Source organism: Lytechinus variegatus, chromosome 3, assembly GCF_018143015.1.
Source record: "Lytechinus variegatus isolate NC3 chromosome 3, Lvar_3.0, whole genome shotgun sequence".
Classification (NCBI taxonomy): Eukaryota; Metazoa; Echinodermata; class Echinoidea; order Temnopleuroida; family Toxopneustidae; genus Lytechinus; species Lytechinus variegatus.
The window spans coordinates 8,827,859-8,844,815 of NC_054742.1; the positions used below are offsets into that span (position 1 = coordinate 8,827,859).

At 34.8% G+C, this 16,957-nt stretch overlaps 1 protein-coding gene across 1 annotated transcript; it reads left to right on the plus strand.

Moving 5' to 3' along the window:
• Positions 1–1,079: 1,079 nt before the first annotated feature.
• Positions 1,080–16,441, plus strand: LOC121410155 (centromere protein P-like). The gene is made up of 8 exons (XM_041602050.1): positions 1,080–1,723; positions 3,825–4,046; positions 4,952–4,997; positions 5,962–6,117; positions 7,042–7,272; positions 10,516–10,595; positions 14,342–14,433; positions 14,709–16,441. The coding sequence occupies exons 1-8, from the start codon at positions 1,671–1,673 to the stop codon at positions 14,828–14,830; spliced, it is 1,002 nt and encodes a 333-aa protein (XP_041457984.1). The 5' UTR covers positions 1,080–1,670; the 3' UTR covers positions 14,831–16,441.
• The last annotated feature ends 516 nt before the right edge of the window (positions 16,442–16,957 follow it).

The window sequence follows — 16,957 nt, forward strand, 5'->3', positions numbered from 1 at the left end:
CCGGGGGGGGGGGGGACGCTCAGTATATAATGCATAGTGGGTATGTGCCGCGGAGGGGACCCCCATTTTTACACCCAAATTTCCGTTCCAAGGCATAGCATTTTTGTCTTATTGAGAAAAAAAAACCAAGAAAGCCGCTCCAAGGCATAGCATTTTGTTCTTATCGAGAAAAAAGAAGAAAGAAATCCGCTCCAGAGCTTCGCATATTTTTCGTTACGCCGTTCCGGTTGCATTAAACTGCTGCAATTTTGGTGAAAAGCGGCCGCCGAGCGCTGTCCGACCATCGTCTCTGCCCGAGCGCACCCGGCGGAGGCCGCGCTAGCTGCATCATGCACGCATGCCACTGATCTCTATAAAAAGAGATCAGTGACGCATGCCCGTGCATACGCACGTACTCACACGCTGGCGATCCGTTCCAAGGACCCCCGTTTTCACAAAATTGTAGTTCAGAAGCCCGTTCCGAGGACCCTCCTTTTTACAATAAGCCCGCTCCAAGGCCCCCCTTTTTTGTCTCGCCAGCGGCACACCCCTACCACTTTTTTGGTCGAGTGCCCCCCCGGGATTTGGGCACATCAATAGGTTATACGTTTTGTAAAAAATATAAGCGAAATCCAAATGTCATAACTTTCTTATTATACATATAACTTTGATGACATTTTCAGCGTTATACTTGCTTGATTTGTCTTCATTCAATCAACATTATTTGGGGTGGACTTTACCTTCAATTACCATCGTCGATTTATCTAAACTTTGTTTTGGATTTCGTCATGGGAAATCCCCGCTTTGTCACCGACATTCTAGTCTTTTTTTCAATCTGGCAGCTTTGCAAGGCCTGTAATTGGTTAAAATAGATTGATTAAAAATAAGCTGGCAGCTATTATGAAATTTTTTCATAATTTTCAATGATATAATCCTAAATTAATCATTTTTATTACAACCAACAACAACAAAAGAAGAACTTCATGGTGTAAACAAAATCCAAATTCTGGGATAAAGACTATTTTGAAACCCCGCGAATTTTGGTTTCACTTGCGCATGTACCCGGTACTATACTCGGCCGGTCGTCGGCTCGGCAAGCGCAACTGGCGCGCTCTCGATCGATCTCGTAAACAATTTACGTGCCGGTACCGGTAATGATATCTTTTTAGCGGTTGAATGTTGAATGTGTTTGTTATAGTCATTGTGGAATAGTCAGTTCGTTTGAAACCGTAGAATGTAAACTGAAACCGTTTGCTGAAACTAACAACGATACCGGTATTCATATTTCATCAGCAACTGGCACAGATCCAACTCCAGTCTGGACGACACGGGGCCGGGGGCGACGGGGGTGCCAGACTCTGACTGTTGTGTTGCCTTGTTGGCTTGGCCCGGCCGCGTGGGCTGCAATAATAATAATTGAGATCTAGAGAACTACATACTACTCTACTGGCTAGCTTCATTCAGAAAGCTCAGTTGACGCGAAAGTTAGCTGGAGTGGACCATAGACTATTAAATGTTATCCATCTCTGGAGTGGACTGGACATGTAGTACTAGTAAAAGTGGAGCATTAATTAGATTAAGACTAAAGACAGGTCCAGTGTCAAGCCCAGCTGGATGATTGATGATACTGCAGCCTAGGCTGTCAATTTTATTTCTTCTAGAATATTCAAGACTTCATTTGCCTGCCTAAAATGTTTTCTTCAGAGAGTGATCCTCATATGAGTTTTGATATTTCTTCGCAAGGGTAGGTCTACATTGAAGTCATTCATTACAAAATAAACTTTGCTTAATTTGCTCTTGCTTATCTGAAATAAAGAGATATGCCTCCCTCAGAGGCTCAGTCCATGGGCTGGGGCACTTGTTCACTGCTACCACCCTGCCTGTGGGGAATCTACAGGTAGGACTATGGTATGCCAATGTTGTACAGGGCACACACTTTAAAAAATCATTAAAATATCACTTTTGTGACCAAAATTACTAATTTCCATACAGTTGCAATTTATTTTTCTTTAGTAACTTGGGAATAATTTTTGTATTCACCAGAGCGCTCAAAAACTTGAATTTTGGGCATATTTTTGGGTACGCCCTCTATTGGTGGAAAGTAATATGGCAAGAAAATTTTCATTTTTTTATCTCTATTTTTAATTAAGAAAAAAATGATTTAAAGAATCAAATTTAAATAAGAGCCAAGTTATATGAATAATAGGTGTAATGGAAACTGTCAGTGTAAAAAAATCAAGCATTTGCCCCAAAGAAAAAGAGAAAATAAGCCAAACATTGCCACCCTTATTTTGCCACACATGGAGATAAAACTGAGAACAAGGTTATATTATAACCTTGTTCATTGAATGAGTGGGCTGGGGCCTGTATATACTATATAGTATATAGGCCTATGTAACTAAGACAATCAGTAATTTTTTTTTTGCTCGATTGGAATGCAACTTCCTTCATAATTTCATATAGTATTCCTTGTGAACTATAGTTATACCTTTTAAAAGTCAACAGCAAGCTCCTGCCTTCTGGTGTGATTTAACTAAGTGAAAGACTTCAATAACAAGTATTTCTGCACCGTAAAATTGACCACATTTGCATTTCACTATTGGTAACCATTGTTTTACATGTACATGTATCATGGTTACTGACATTATACATATTAAATCTATAAATGGTACCCCATTATCTTTATAAATTTTGGTTAAGAAGGGAGGGGTGTTACCTAAGGAGGAAATCTAGATCTAGTATTAGGTTTCATAAAATATAACCTCTTTTCTGGGAAATGAGAAAAAAAGTTGATGTTTTTTATGTTACGTACCATATCATATACTTCATCAATAATTTTTTTATCAGGTAAATGGATTCCTGGTGTTTATTTCTATGGGATTTTATGAAGTGTAATAGCAAGCTAAATCACAGGGAAAACATGATCAAACCTGTTCTTTAAAAATCTGACAAAACAAAATGTGTCAATATACTGTTTTCAACACTAAATTTGTATCCATACTTTGGCGGCCATTTTGAAATTCGAAATGGCAGCCAGAGTCGAATAAAAACAATTGTCCCAGAAACTTCAGGTCTTGTTTTATTAAAAAGCATAAAGCATTTGATATGAATATCAGTTTGATTTTTTTTTGCCTCAGTGTCCATCTGTGCTGAAAATGCCCATGTAAATACCAAGAAAATTATACATTGATTTGTTCCTAGGAACTTGGGTATGCTACCATATGTTATCTCTTTGGCAGATTTACATCAGTTACCAGCATTGTCATGGAAAAGTTATAACCCCCAAAAGACAACAAATTATTTAATATTTTTAACATTTTTGTTCAATATGTATATACATCTTAACTAGTAATGAAGGTATATTTACATATTCAACTTATTAGGCCTACTCTTTCTACTCAGGGACATATTTCAATTTTACTGAACACTGTAAAATTGCATGCCCTTTTTGCGTAACGTCGGTAACTGACACATTTTTGCTAGCTGATGCGTAACAAATGTGGTTGCATTGAAAAACTTTGTATCAGAGTATAAAGCAAGGTTCACTTTATTAATTCTATCAAAAGCAAACTCCCATCATTTGTTGTTTTAGAGATACACACAATGAAAGGTTCATAAAATTGTGCCGTGTTACCGTGAAAATGCCCAAATACAGTTCATTCAGTTTCAGAATGGACATGTTTCTTTTGTTCCTTGACATGATCAGAGTCGACAGTAGCAAACAGGGAGGATACATTGTAAGTAAAAACAATCTCACTTCTGTATCTGTATCATTCAGTCAATAAAATACCACGATTGGCACATTGCGCTAACAATCTTAATCTTGAATTGTGATGTAATTACAGGTTACCTGCCCTTAGTGGTGGAGACGACAAGGGAAAAGGAGAATCATCAGGTGGTCCATTTCAAGGATCTAGGTTCTCCATGGAGGAGCTAAAAAGAATGCAGGAGGTTTACATGACTGAAGCAAAGAGATTACAAGAAGAGGTCAATGACCTAGAAGATGACCTAGAAAGAGAAAACATGGCTGCTCTGAGTATACCAAGTTCAACTTTATATTTAGTTGGGTAAGAAATTTTATGAGGTTTAAAAAAAATGTTGAAAAGGTGATGTAGGAAGGTTTATACGTAAAACATGAAAAGTAATGAATGGAATCCTAGAAACAATACCATAAAAGTGGAGGTATAAATATTGACTGGCCTTGAGGGGAACATCAAATATATTGCAAAAGAATCATGATTTTTTTAAGGGCAATATATTTGATGTTCCCTGATCAGTCAATATTTTCATTATCATCTAAATCAGATTTCTACATGCAGAGCAAAAATCAAGAAAATTTCGATATTTCTTTTAATAATAGATTTCTTTTGTGTCATGTTTATGGTAGGGTCTATGCTCTGCACGTTACTATTATGAAATACTTGTAAGCGCCTGGATCCATCATTGTCTTACTATGACGTATATTGCTGGTGCGCGGATCATTATGAAGGGTATCTCTCAATGCGCATCCTCCAATGCCCGGATATGAGACCAGGGAAAATACAACTTTTGCGCCATCTCTGCATGCAAAGTCAATACGGGCAGAGAGACCGAGCAAAATACAAACAATATACCTATCTCATGATATTCAGAAAATTTAGGGCAATACAGTTTTGTAAATGACCAGTTCAGATATTTTAAAGAATATTTTGTGTTTCTATATTAATTCATGATTTTCTAGTGCATAGAATTAAAGGAATGAAACATTTCTAATTTTATTTAAAATATTTGAAGCCACTCATTGTGTAAATGAAAACATTTGTTAAGAGATGCACATGTGGAACTTAATATATTCTCCATCTGTTCTATTTTCCAAGTTATCTACTGTGTGAAACTCTTTATATTCAATATGTACAAGTTGATAACCTTGTATCAATCTGTATTTGGATAGAGAACTCCTTCTGACATTCAATACTGTGTTTTTACTCTTCAGGGATATACTGAAAATGAAAAATGAAGGACAAGAAATGCTTGGTATGGTAAGTGAGCTTTATTTGAGTCACAGCTGTTACCCCCACTGATTTCTAAATGATCTTACCGGTATTCATGTAAGCCTACAAAAACCTAGGCCATTATTATGTGAAGCTTCTCCCCAAAGAATAATATCAGAATCGGACAGTTTTACTTTGTTTTTATTAGGGAATTTATCCACAAACTTGTTTGATGAGGTACATGTACTGGTCTACTATTAAGGAAAAATAAATTCAACCCAGAGCTATTTTGCACTTGCTCGTGTACTTTAGCTTCAGAGATCCTTTCATGATAGTATACAGGGTGCTTCATAACTTTTTACAAGCAAGTGCATTTTTAAATAGTTGAAATATACTTGCCCCAAAATCTATTTCACTTGCCCCAAAAAATCCTTGAAAAAATAGTTTTACCTCTTTAAAAAATTTTTTTGCAGTTTTATAAACCATTGACCTTTTGCTCTCTTTTGACATGAACTGATCTACCTTGCTATTGCATTTCTTTTTCCAAATTGAATTTGTCTTGCCTGCCATGACTAAAATTAGGGTCAATATCATATATCGACCCTAATTTTGGTCATTCTACTGGAAGAATTTCGCTTGCCCAATTCGGGCAAGTACTTTTGGTCTTTACTTCAAAACACTTGCCCGACCCTAACTTTTACTTGCCCAGAGCAAGTGCTTATGTAGCACCCTGGTATAGAACATAGTAATCTGATGGTTTTAAAGGGTCAATTAAATTTTGTATAACTTTTTGTCTAATTCTGAAGTATGATTTCCAAGTTATGAAGGATACATGGACTAAGACAATATGAGATTTAGTCTTTGTTGTAGTTTTCCAAACAAGTTACTATAGTTTTTCATGCTGTTCCAAAGCCAGTGACAATTAAAATATACAGTTCAATCATTCAGAGGTCTTTGACTCTTTGTACACAATCTGATACCTATTCTTGTGTCCTCTCACCTCTATATGCAGCATGATATGCAGTCTAGTGTTAGTGGTGTCCAACTGACTGATGCTACTACACATGTAACAAGTAACAATCCACAGCGTATCATCAGGTCACAAAGACTAGAAGGAAACTGCTCTGGTCTTAAGTTTATTGCATCTTTTCAAGTAGAGGAAACTGTGGTAAGTCATAATTTTCTCTTCAAATAATCAAGTCTACCCCAGCAAACAGCTTTTAAAGGTCAAGTCCACCCCAGAAAAATGTTGATTTGAGTATTAAAATTGAGAAAAATCAAACTAGCATAACACTGAAAATCGGACATAAAATAGGAAAGTTATGCATTTAAGAGTTTTGCTTATTTTTCACAAAACAGTGGTGCACAACTCAGTGACATGCAAATGAGACAGTCGATGATGTCCCTCACTGACTATTTTGTTTTTCATTGATTAAATTATACAATATTTCATTTTTATAGATTTGACTATAATGATTTTACAGATTTGACTATAATGAGACCAACAAATGACGACGGTCTCCTGCGTTCTGAAATTTAGTTAAATAATATTTTTCATATACTTTTTTATATTCAGAAAGAGATTGTAAATGATAGGTGTGTCTAAAATGTATATATATATATGTAAAATCTATGTAATAATTGATTATGTTGTATTATGTTGAACATGTGGAACGCAGAAATAAATTTCAAGCAAACAAACAAAGCAAACAAAATGGAAAATGGAAAATCATAATATGACTTTATCTATGGGGTTTCAATATGTTTCATTTGAATCAATTATGCCTTTTTTAAAGTTAAATCTGTAAATTTAGCCCTTGAACTGCACATTTTTTTCTTAAAGAAATATGATTAAATATATATTAGAAAAAAATCATTATAAAATGTTTTTTAATGAATTTTTCTATTATGTACAGTTTTTTTATTGTTTATTTTAATGGAAATTATTTGAATATTTTTCCAGTCAAGCTGACTATGGTATGAAAGTTGATTTTAATATATGTACATGTAGTAAATCACTCAAGGTCATCCTACCTCAATCAAATATGTTGTGTATTGCACATTATAACTGTATATGATTGTGTAATGACAGGTAAAACAAACTGCTGAAGAGCAAGCAATAGCAGCAGAGGAGACAAGTTCTGATATGAAAAAGGCTGTCATTCAAAAGCTTGACCTGGAAGTAGATCCTTGTTGCTTGGGTGAAATGATGACCTTTCTATCAGAAGCTGAGAAAGAGTGTGACCTTCAGCCATTCCTAAGAGGGTATGCAGAATATGCTAGATGGTACCAACATAGGGTTAAGATCTTCTCACATTTCAAGGTAACTCATTTGAAGAAAAATAAACACATTTATTTAAAATACATTTTTGTTCAAATGGATTGTTTCAATGTTGTGTATAGTGTAGTATTTGTATTTTGTATTTTATTTATTTAATCATGGTTAAAAAGCCTGCTTTCAGTTAGAAGCTGCTTTTCAGCAAGGCCGTGGACAAATGATAATAACAAATAATATCAACATAAAACAAGCATACAAAATAAAAACGAAAAACGAAAATATATCAAAGCATAGGTAAAATACAATTGGCAAAAGTAAAATTGGAGTAAACAGAAATGAAAAATAAATAGACGAAAATAATATACAAAGTTATGTCAAAATTAATGTATAAAAAATGAAGATATATAATGCGGTATCATCAAGGGTGATCGGGGTGGAGAATTGAATTAAGAAAGTGATATGAGACGTGCAAATGTAGCCGGGTTTTTTTCTAATCGGGTTATTGCGGGTAGGTTATTGAATAATTCAGAAGCTGAATAAAGGGGACTGTTTTTTAGATAATTAGAATGATGCTTCGCTAATTGAATTTGTCGGTCTGTGTTTCTTAAAATATATTCTCGTGATTTAAGTGTGATTCGAGAACAAAAGATAGATGGAGCTAGATCATTGACCAATTTAAAAATGGTAAAAATTGACTGATTGTTCCATCTCTTGTTGAGTTGATCAACCTTTAAAATGGCATATATATTTGCGGTACTAAATCTACTGTTTACTTCTAAGACAGATTTCAGTGCCCTGTTTTGTAGAACTAGGAGACGATTTAGTTGGCTTTTATAGCCATTTCTCCAGATTGTACAACAATAGTCAAATATCGGTTGGATTTAAGCCTTATACAACATAAGAGCTGTGTTTTGGGGCATATAACATCGAATGCGTTTTAAAGAATAAAATGTCTGTAAAACTTTCTTCCGAACACTGTCAATTTGGGGGGTCCAGGTTAGGAAGCTGTCTGTTATTACACCAAGATATTTACATTGGCTTACCCTTAGCAATTCGTAATTTTGCATTTATATTTTTATATTATCAAATAGACGGAGTTTTGCTTTAGATCCTAATAACATAAATTGTTATTGATTTAAGTAAACCACTAATAAATTCTGCTCAGTGCTGGATCTTTGAATTGTGTTTGCATTAGTCAGATTGTAATGTCATCAATGTTTAGTCACCTATTGCAATTGTAATACCTTACACTACCTACATGAGTTTGTATCCATATTGATTAATTAACTTACTGGTAGATTGGTAGATGTAATTGATTTTATAAAATCTCTGTTTAGTCTTGTTATTATAATACCCCTGTAATGAACAAGCAGATTCTTTTATTTGTTTACAAAGTTTTGGCATTACTCCTATTTGTTTTAACCCTAAAATGGCCGGGGGGTTGAATCAACCCCCCCCCTCAACATTTTCTGCGATCATTCCATAGTGTGAAATTTTTTGACCACGCCACTCACAGAGTTTATTGCACGCATCTTTCGAGATCAAATTTACGACACCCGGGTACGCGGTTCCGAAATTACGCAACATTTCGTAAGTGCATGTCAGACCAAAAATTGTTCCGTGATTTTGTTAACAAAGTAAATGCAAATTGAGTTTTTTCATCTATAAAGATATGATTATTTTTACTTTAAACAGCTGAAATCAATTGATTTTAGCATAATTATGCTTCAAAAAGGTTGTGCAATAAATCTGGTGAAAAAACAAAGAAAAACAAAAGGTTGAAAAATAATGAAATACATAAGAAATTCATAAAACAATAAAATGCATGAGAAATTGATTTCTGAAACAAAGTTTTTGTTCAATTGCGATTGTTAAGAATGCTAGAAAGAATATTTTTTACAAAAAATTAGCATTCTAGGAGCTTTATTTAATGAATTAGAGCAAAAAGTATGATTTATGCATAAATTAGCATAATTCATATAAAATTTTAAAAAGTCCACCGATGGGGCCCCGTGTAATTCTTAAACGTGAAAGAGTCCTTTTGATACTTGTTGTGTCAATGTCAACATCATCATGCCCGCAGGCGATGACTAGCAGTTGACTAGGCCTACTGGCGGCTCAGTGCCGATGAACATCTGATGCTGACCCGTTGACATCCTTCCAGAACGTCTGGACCTTTACGTGCATTGGAATCTGACTGCCGATTGCTCAACCCAGAAATAAAACTCTTTTTGAAAATAGAATCCAAACTTTCTTCTAGAAAATCATTACCGAACACTTTCAGAACCCACACATCCTTAATCATACGCATGTACTCCATATTCTATTCCGGATTGAAAAATTACATTTGAAAATAATCACAACTCTTCTGACTGTCACAATTGATACATTATCATAATCAAATAATTATTAAATGTTTAACGTTACATTCTATCATATTATTTATCCCAAAATTAGTAACACGTAACAATTTGAATTAAATTCATAATTCTAATACATTCGTCAACTAATTAATAATAAGAATATTCAAATTATGCTCACTACCGCATGTGAGTTTTCCACAATTATGACAAATCAATGATAAAGTCAACATATGCCATGTTCGACTTCTGAAGATTAGCAAACAGGCTAAAAAGAAATAACACAGCTTCCATTGCTAGTGGAAATAAAATTAGCAGAACCTATTTCGATCAAATCAGAAAACGTAATGACTGATTCTCTACACCCGAATACACATAGCCTTGCCCAACCTGATGCTTCGGGCGTGGTTCATGACCTTTACCCCTAACTTCCTTTTTAAATCAGTAAATATTAAAAGTACTTTCGTTTAACATGAAATCATTACAGGTCGTATAACATCAGGATTCAAAAGCTCGGAACACGTTCAAATCAAACTCATTTGTATACGTTGCCACTGTTACGTAGTTATGAAAAATTACGGACAGAGAGCGCGTTTACTATGGTATTTACTGTACCTATTAGACATGGAATCCTGGTTTAAATATCCAGTATCGCTATTTTTAGAGGTTGGGTAAATGAGTAAAAAAAAATTGTTTACCCTGATTAAAACTCCCATAACTAACTTGGGAAAATAACTGTAAAGTTAATTTTGAATATCTACCTGTGACAGCGGGAATAGTTGACTCCTTCCTTTGCATTATTTTGGGGTTTTCGTTTGCTGCCATATATTTATTGGCCTGTCTGTTGAAAAGGTTAAGGAGGTTTGCTTCATATTTGAAAAGTTTTTAACTGGCAGACCAAATTATCAGTTTGAATTTTTATTTTCAGAACGAATATCCTGAGGTAGTTAGCCTACCTGATGGTCTGGGTGGAACAGCTCTTCAAATCATGTGTCCTCAGCAGAGAGGGTAAGTTTATCCACTTCCACAGAGCTCTTACAGAGTTTGACAAGCCTGGTCAGAGTAACAATTTACAACACAGGATTTTTTACGACAAGCACAGAACTAATGAATACATGTACTTGCCATGCTGTGACCAACTTTTAACCAACTAGTCAAACTTTGTAACAAAAGAATCTTACATATAACTGCTCTGTTTAAACAAACATAAATCACTCTAGAGAAATGTTTTTCATCAAAGTATGTTGTCGCGCCTTCATAGCATGAACAAGACTTAATCACTGCTTTTCCGATGCTGAAAGCAGCATCATCCCCAATATAAAGGAAGGTCTTATTCATGAAACTAATCACAAAGTATCATCATTTGGTATGAACATAAAGCTACAAAGTCTGAAGTCATTTCAGATCAATAAATTTAGAATGGTGTGGTATCACCACAAGGAGAATGAAACATTTGGAAAAAGATCGCTTGTGTGAAAACAGAAAAATCAAAGAAACAGACCCACTAAAGTTTGAGAAAAATTGGACAAATAATGAAAAAGTTATGAGCATTTGAATATTGCAATCACTAATGCTATGGGAAATCTCATGGAGGATGTTCAGTTCAATGCAACAAAGATGTGTGATGTCACTTGTGAACAACTCTCCGCATTACTTTAGTATGTATTTCACTTAAACTGCCTCTTTTATCACATTTATCAGTAGATCATGTGTTATTTCTATAGGAGAGTATGTTATACAGATTTTTAAAGAATACATCATGGATAAAAAATTTGTATCACCATAGGAAAAAGAAAAAAGAAACATTTTGGGGGTATTTTATAGTCCATCAAAGGGAAAGTTGTTCACATGTGACATCACACATCCTTGCCGCATTGCCAATGGGAGGATCTCCATAGCATTAGTGATTGCAATATTCAAATGCTCATAACTTTCTCATTATTTGTCCGATTTTTCTCAAACTTGTTTTTGTCTCACCTGCATAGCAGAGTGAGACTATAGGCGCCACTTTTCCGACGGCGGCGGCGTCAACACCAAATCTTAACCGAAGGTTAAGTTTTTTAATGACAGCATAACTTACAAAGTATATGGACCTAGTTCATGAAACTTGGACATAAGGTTAATCAAGTATCACTGAACATCCTGCATGTGATTCACGTCACATGACTAAAGTCAAAGGTCATTTAGGGTCAATGAACTTTGGCCGAATTGGGGGTATCTGTTGAATTACAATCATAACTTTGAAAGTTTATGGATCTGATTCATGAAACTTGGACATAATAGTAATCACGTATCACTGAGCATCCTGTGCAAGTTTTAGGTCTCATGAAAAAGGTCAAAGGTCATTTGGGGTCAATGAACTTTGGCCAAATTGGGGGTATTTGTTGAATTACCATCATATCTCTTTTTAGTGTATTGGTCTAGTTCATAAAACGTGGAAATAAGAGTAACTAAGTATCACTGAACATCTTGTGCGAGTTATAGTACATGTAGTTTTAAAAGTCGGCACTGCTGCTATATTGAATCGCGTGATGCAGGTGAGACCGCCAGAGGCATTCCACTTGTTATTCTTTGATTTTTCTGTTTTGACACAAGCCTAATTGTCCAAAAATTTCATTCCCCTAATAATAATTTGCAATTATTTTGAAAATGAAAAATAGTTTGAATCTTTAACAATGTTGTTTAGTTCTTGTCTTATCTGATGTTGGTGTAATGATTCTGACTCGCAATACTACTATAGTACCACATCTGAAAATTTTCAAAGACTGATTATTTTAGAATGAAATATTTGGGGCTTTAACCCGAAAATAGCCAGATTATTTGGACCTCTCTCACAGCCGGGGGGGGGGGGATCTTGGCTTTCGAGCGCCGCAAAAATTTGCCCAGTGGTAGTGTGTGATAAAATCTACAAGGCTCTTTTTTTTTTATAATGATATTTTTCATTTCATGAATTAATTATGCGAATTTATGCATGAAATAAAACATTTTCCCTAATCAACTGTTATACAGCCCCAAAACTGCTTATTTTTATTCACAAACTCTTTGTAGGATCGCAATTAAATGTACTTCAAAAACAAATTGATAACACAATTTTTTCTTATGTATTTTATTGTTTTTTTTTATTTCTCCTGTATTTTTTTTGTTTCTTATTGTTTTTTCAATGGAAATTGTTGCACATTTAATTCTGATCATAAACAAGATGAAATTAATTAAGTTCAATCAGTAAAAGTAATGAAATAATGATACATTTATGAATTTTAGCTAAATACACAATTTGCATTGGAATTGTACATGAATTCATGTTTTGGGTCTCACTGTCTGACATGCACTTACACAATGTTGCATAATTTCTTGGCCGCGTCATCACAAATTTGGTCTCAAAAGTTGAGCGAGATTTAAAAGTAAAAAGTCAGCAAGCGGCATGGTTGAAAAATTTCATGCAGCAGATTTATCGTAAATATCCCCCCCCCCCCCCCCCCGGCGTTATAGGGTTAAGATATATATGTATACGATCATTTTAATTTGATGTTTTTGTCTGTATTTATATTTTTACTCTGTCCATCCACATAACTACACAACTAGATATTAGGGAGAAAAGGAACAAATGTTACACAAAACATATACAGGCCCAGGATATTCATCTACATTATAAACTAGGTACAGGACAAAATGAACATAGAATGTTGCAAATAATCAACTAAACAAACAAGAAGTACTTGCATGTACAAGTCTTTAAATCCAGAGCATAGTCAATACTTTTCAAGGTTATTGCTTTGCTTTGGTAATAGCCTTTATATCAATGAATTCTCAATATTAGGCATATATAGGGGAAGGCAGGGTAAGTTGAGCATAGGGGCAAGTTGAGCCACCAGCCCCAGGCCAATAATGAATGAGTCAGACATTGTGGTGGTGTCATGTATTGATGACCCATAGCATAACCCCTAACCCCTTTGAAACAAAAAGTAGTTTTTTAGAGGGAAAAATATGAATTTCAGCCAAAAAAGTAAAAAAGAGTGTGAAATAGATAAGTGCTTTATAAACACACACATCTTTAAATATAATAAAGACATGATAACAACATTATTAGTCCAGGTATGGATCTTCATTCTTGTCATAGTCTTTTATATGATAGATGCATACTAAATGTGTGGATACAAAATTATCGCACTAAGTTCGCACTGGGGTAAGTTGAGCCAAACAGCATGGGGCAAGTTGAGCCATGGTAATTCCTATGGTAATGTATCTTAAAAAACAAACAAACTGTAAAAATCGATTGAAATGCTGGCTGAAAGGAGCAAATTTACATGACTGCTCTTTTCCTTTTAAAGAATGTTAGTATTTTTAGAGAATTAGCAAGTGAAAAGACTTTAAACAAAAAATTGACATGCTGGTTCTCCCCTCATACATTTTGTACATAGTTTTTGTGGCTCAACTTACCCCAGAAGGTGGCTCAAACTTACCCCATATATGGGGCAAGTTGAGCCATTTGACATCGTTTTTTTTTTCAAAGGTCACGATGACTTTCAGTGTGGGGATAGAAAGTTATATATAGGTGGAAAATATTTCAGAAGAATTAAATTTTAAGGCAAGGTACTTATTTTGACAAGATTATTAATGATATTAATTCTAACATGCAAAAAGCAAAAACTGTCACAACTTACCCCGTCTTCCCCTATAAATTAATTTTGCGTTTATGAATGTTTGTTGTTATTGTGTCTTTAATATAGCAGTTATTTGAATTCATTCCCTTTTAGAATCATCTACAATATAACATGGAATATAAGTGTAGAAAGGATGGGTAAATGTACTCCTGAGGTCAGCTTATCAATCAGCTCAGTCAAAGAAGGTTAGTTATTGCTAGTCATAGTCATTATTGTCTCACTTGCAAAGCAGAAATGAGTTATGGTCGCTGCATTTCTGTGGCGACTAAATCAATGAATAATTGCATTTGTTTTTGCTGTCTTCAATTCACATATGACCAGTCTTAGTGCTTCAGATCTTTGCATGTTTTATTAACAAGAACATTTGAAATATGATTTTTTTTAATATTTCATTATTAGTGATTTCCATTATGCTGATAAATGAAAAGTGAATAAATCTGTTTGTTTGGGGTTTTTTCAGTCTCGAAGTTGGACACCAAGAAAACACTGAACAGAGCTCCGGAGGAATTTAAGAAGATGGTGGATATGCTTGGAGTAGAGAAAGCATTGGATAGTTTCTTGAAAGCTGTTGCTCTGAAGTGAAGTCATTAAAGTTTAATGAATGCAGTTGGAATGATGCCCAGACATTGTTAATACTTAACTGAAAGAAAGGACTTTTGAAGTTTGATGGACATACTTATGATTGGCAAAGCAGATATATTTTCATCAAATCCGGCTTGAACTTACGAAATGCATGGTATTATTCAAGGTAAAGTGCAACTTTGTCAACATTTCATCTCACATTGCCTCATGCTGGTATGACACTTAGGGACAGTGATTTTCCGCTATCACGGAAAATTGACGGAATTCACGGAATTGGCATGTTGAAACGGAAAGTGGCTTTTCAAGCGGAAAATATATTTTTTCTCAACATGCATGGAATATCAACAGAAATTACTCCTGAATCCTCAACAAAATGCGAATATCAACTGGAAAAAACAATAACATGATCTCACTTCGCTACAACATTCATGACAATGCCCACATCATAACTGCATTCGAGCCCCTCCATCGCTCGATCGTATTGAAATGAAATTACACTTACGTCCGCATAAAGGCAGAAACACGGCTGTGTGTTGCTGCCCTCTGTATTCTGCCATAATCATGATCATGGTATATTCAACAAACCCAAAATGGCGCAAAAGTTGACTGCTCAAAACGATGTCCAAAAAGTCCCCCAAATCAGCGATAAATTCTCATTTAACCATAAAATAATGCTAATAATATGAAAGATGTGGATGTATTCATGTTGATTAGGTTTCTGTAAATAGTTTTTGTACTTAAAACTCTTCAATTAAAATTGATTTTAAAGCGTTGTTAGTACAGTGGCAGATTCAACTTCTTAGCAGCTTGAGCATTTTGACATCGCTACTCATTGCGTATTGATTTTCCATGTAAACGGAATTGTCACTTTTTCATGTACACAACGTCTATGGGGAAACAGAATTTGATATTTTCTGAAATGGAAAATGCAATTTTTAGAAACGGAAAATCACTGTCCCTAGACACTTGCACAATTTTGGTTGCAGCATTGGCATGAATTGATTGATGATACAGGGCATTAAGTGAGTCAGTGATTTGTATCCTGACTAGTTTAAGTCACAACGTGCATAGGCACGACATGTTTGTGAAGTATTAATGAATAGTTCACACATTGTCTTATCTCTCTTTGATGATTTGTGAATTGCGAAGCTGCACATGAGTATGCCTTTTAGCTGAGACGTTATATGTAACCTGTTTGTGAGCTATTTGCAAACAATATGTGAATAGAACATTCTGTCTTGAACTAGTTGTGACTCAGTGGTCAACTAGCCCAACAAAGTTGTGCACAATTTACGGATAGTTCACAGCAATTGTCCCTAAAATTTTGTCATGTCAAACTTTTACAAAATTGAAAATTGAAGCATGACACTTCAATCTTTGCTCTGCACTTGACTGCATACTTCACAACATAGAATGACGTGGCACAAATATTTGTAAACTAATCAGTGTGTAGTGTCGTAGGATTTCCCTATTTCATCTACACCTTGTTTGTCTAATTAATAATTAGCCTATTTAACATATATTCCATTTACTATTCTGTCTTATTGTCTAGTTAGGCTGTTCCAATTGACCCCATATTCTGGTTTAACAATACCATGGTCTAACTCTATTTTGAGAGGCCAAAAATCACAAAATTGCATTTACATTGCGTGTTTCCTACATTGGCTAGTTACTTCCTTGTATTTTAATGATGAAGAAAAATATTTCAATGATTATTCCCAGTTAGTTATGAATGATTTGAGTGTCAAATAAGCTGACTACTTGAACTTGTACTGTTAGAGATACCTGTCACAATTGGATTTCTATATTGAAACCACATCCTTAGACCAGAGTGTAGTTCAGAATAAAGGGCATCCAACACCACTAATAAGATAAATTAATAATAAACCAATTTTCATTTGACAAAGTGAAAATTAATAAGTAGATAAAGTAGAAATTAGACCATCTGGACGTGACTAAATGATTGACAGTTGGACCAAGTGAGTAAAAGACACCATTCTCACTAGACTGCTGTCCTAAAACTAGTTTACTGGAAACTAGTTTAATGTGTAATGCGAACGGTTGAAGCGGTCTTGGAAGCGATCTTCCAAATTGGTTCAGAAAACCACCTTGTGATGTAGTTTTGAA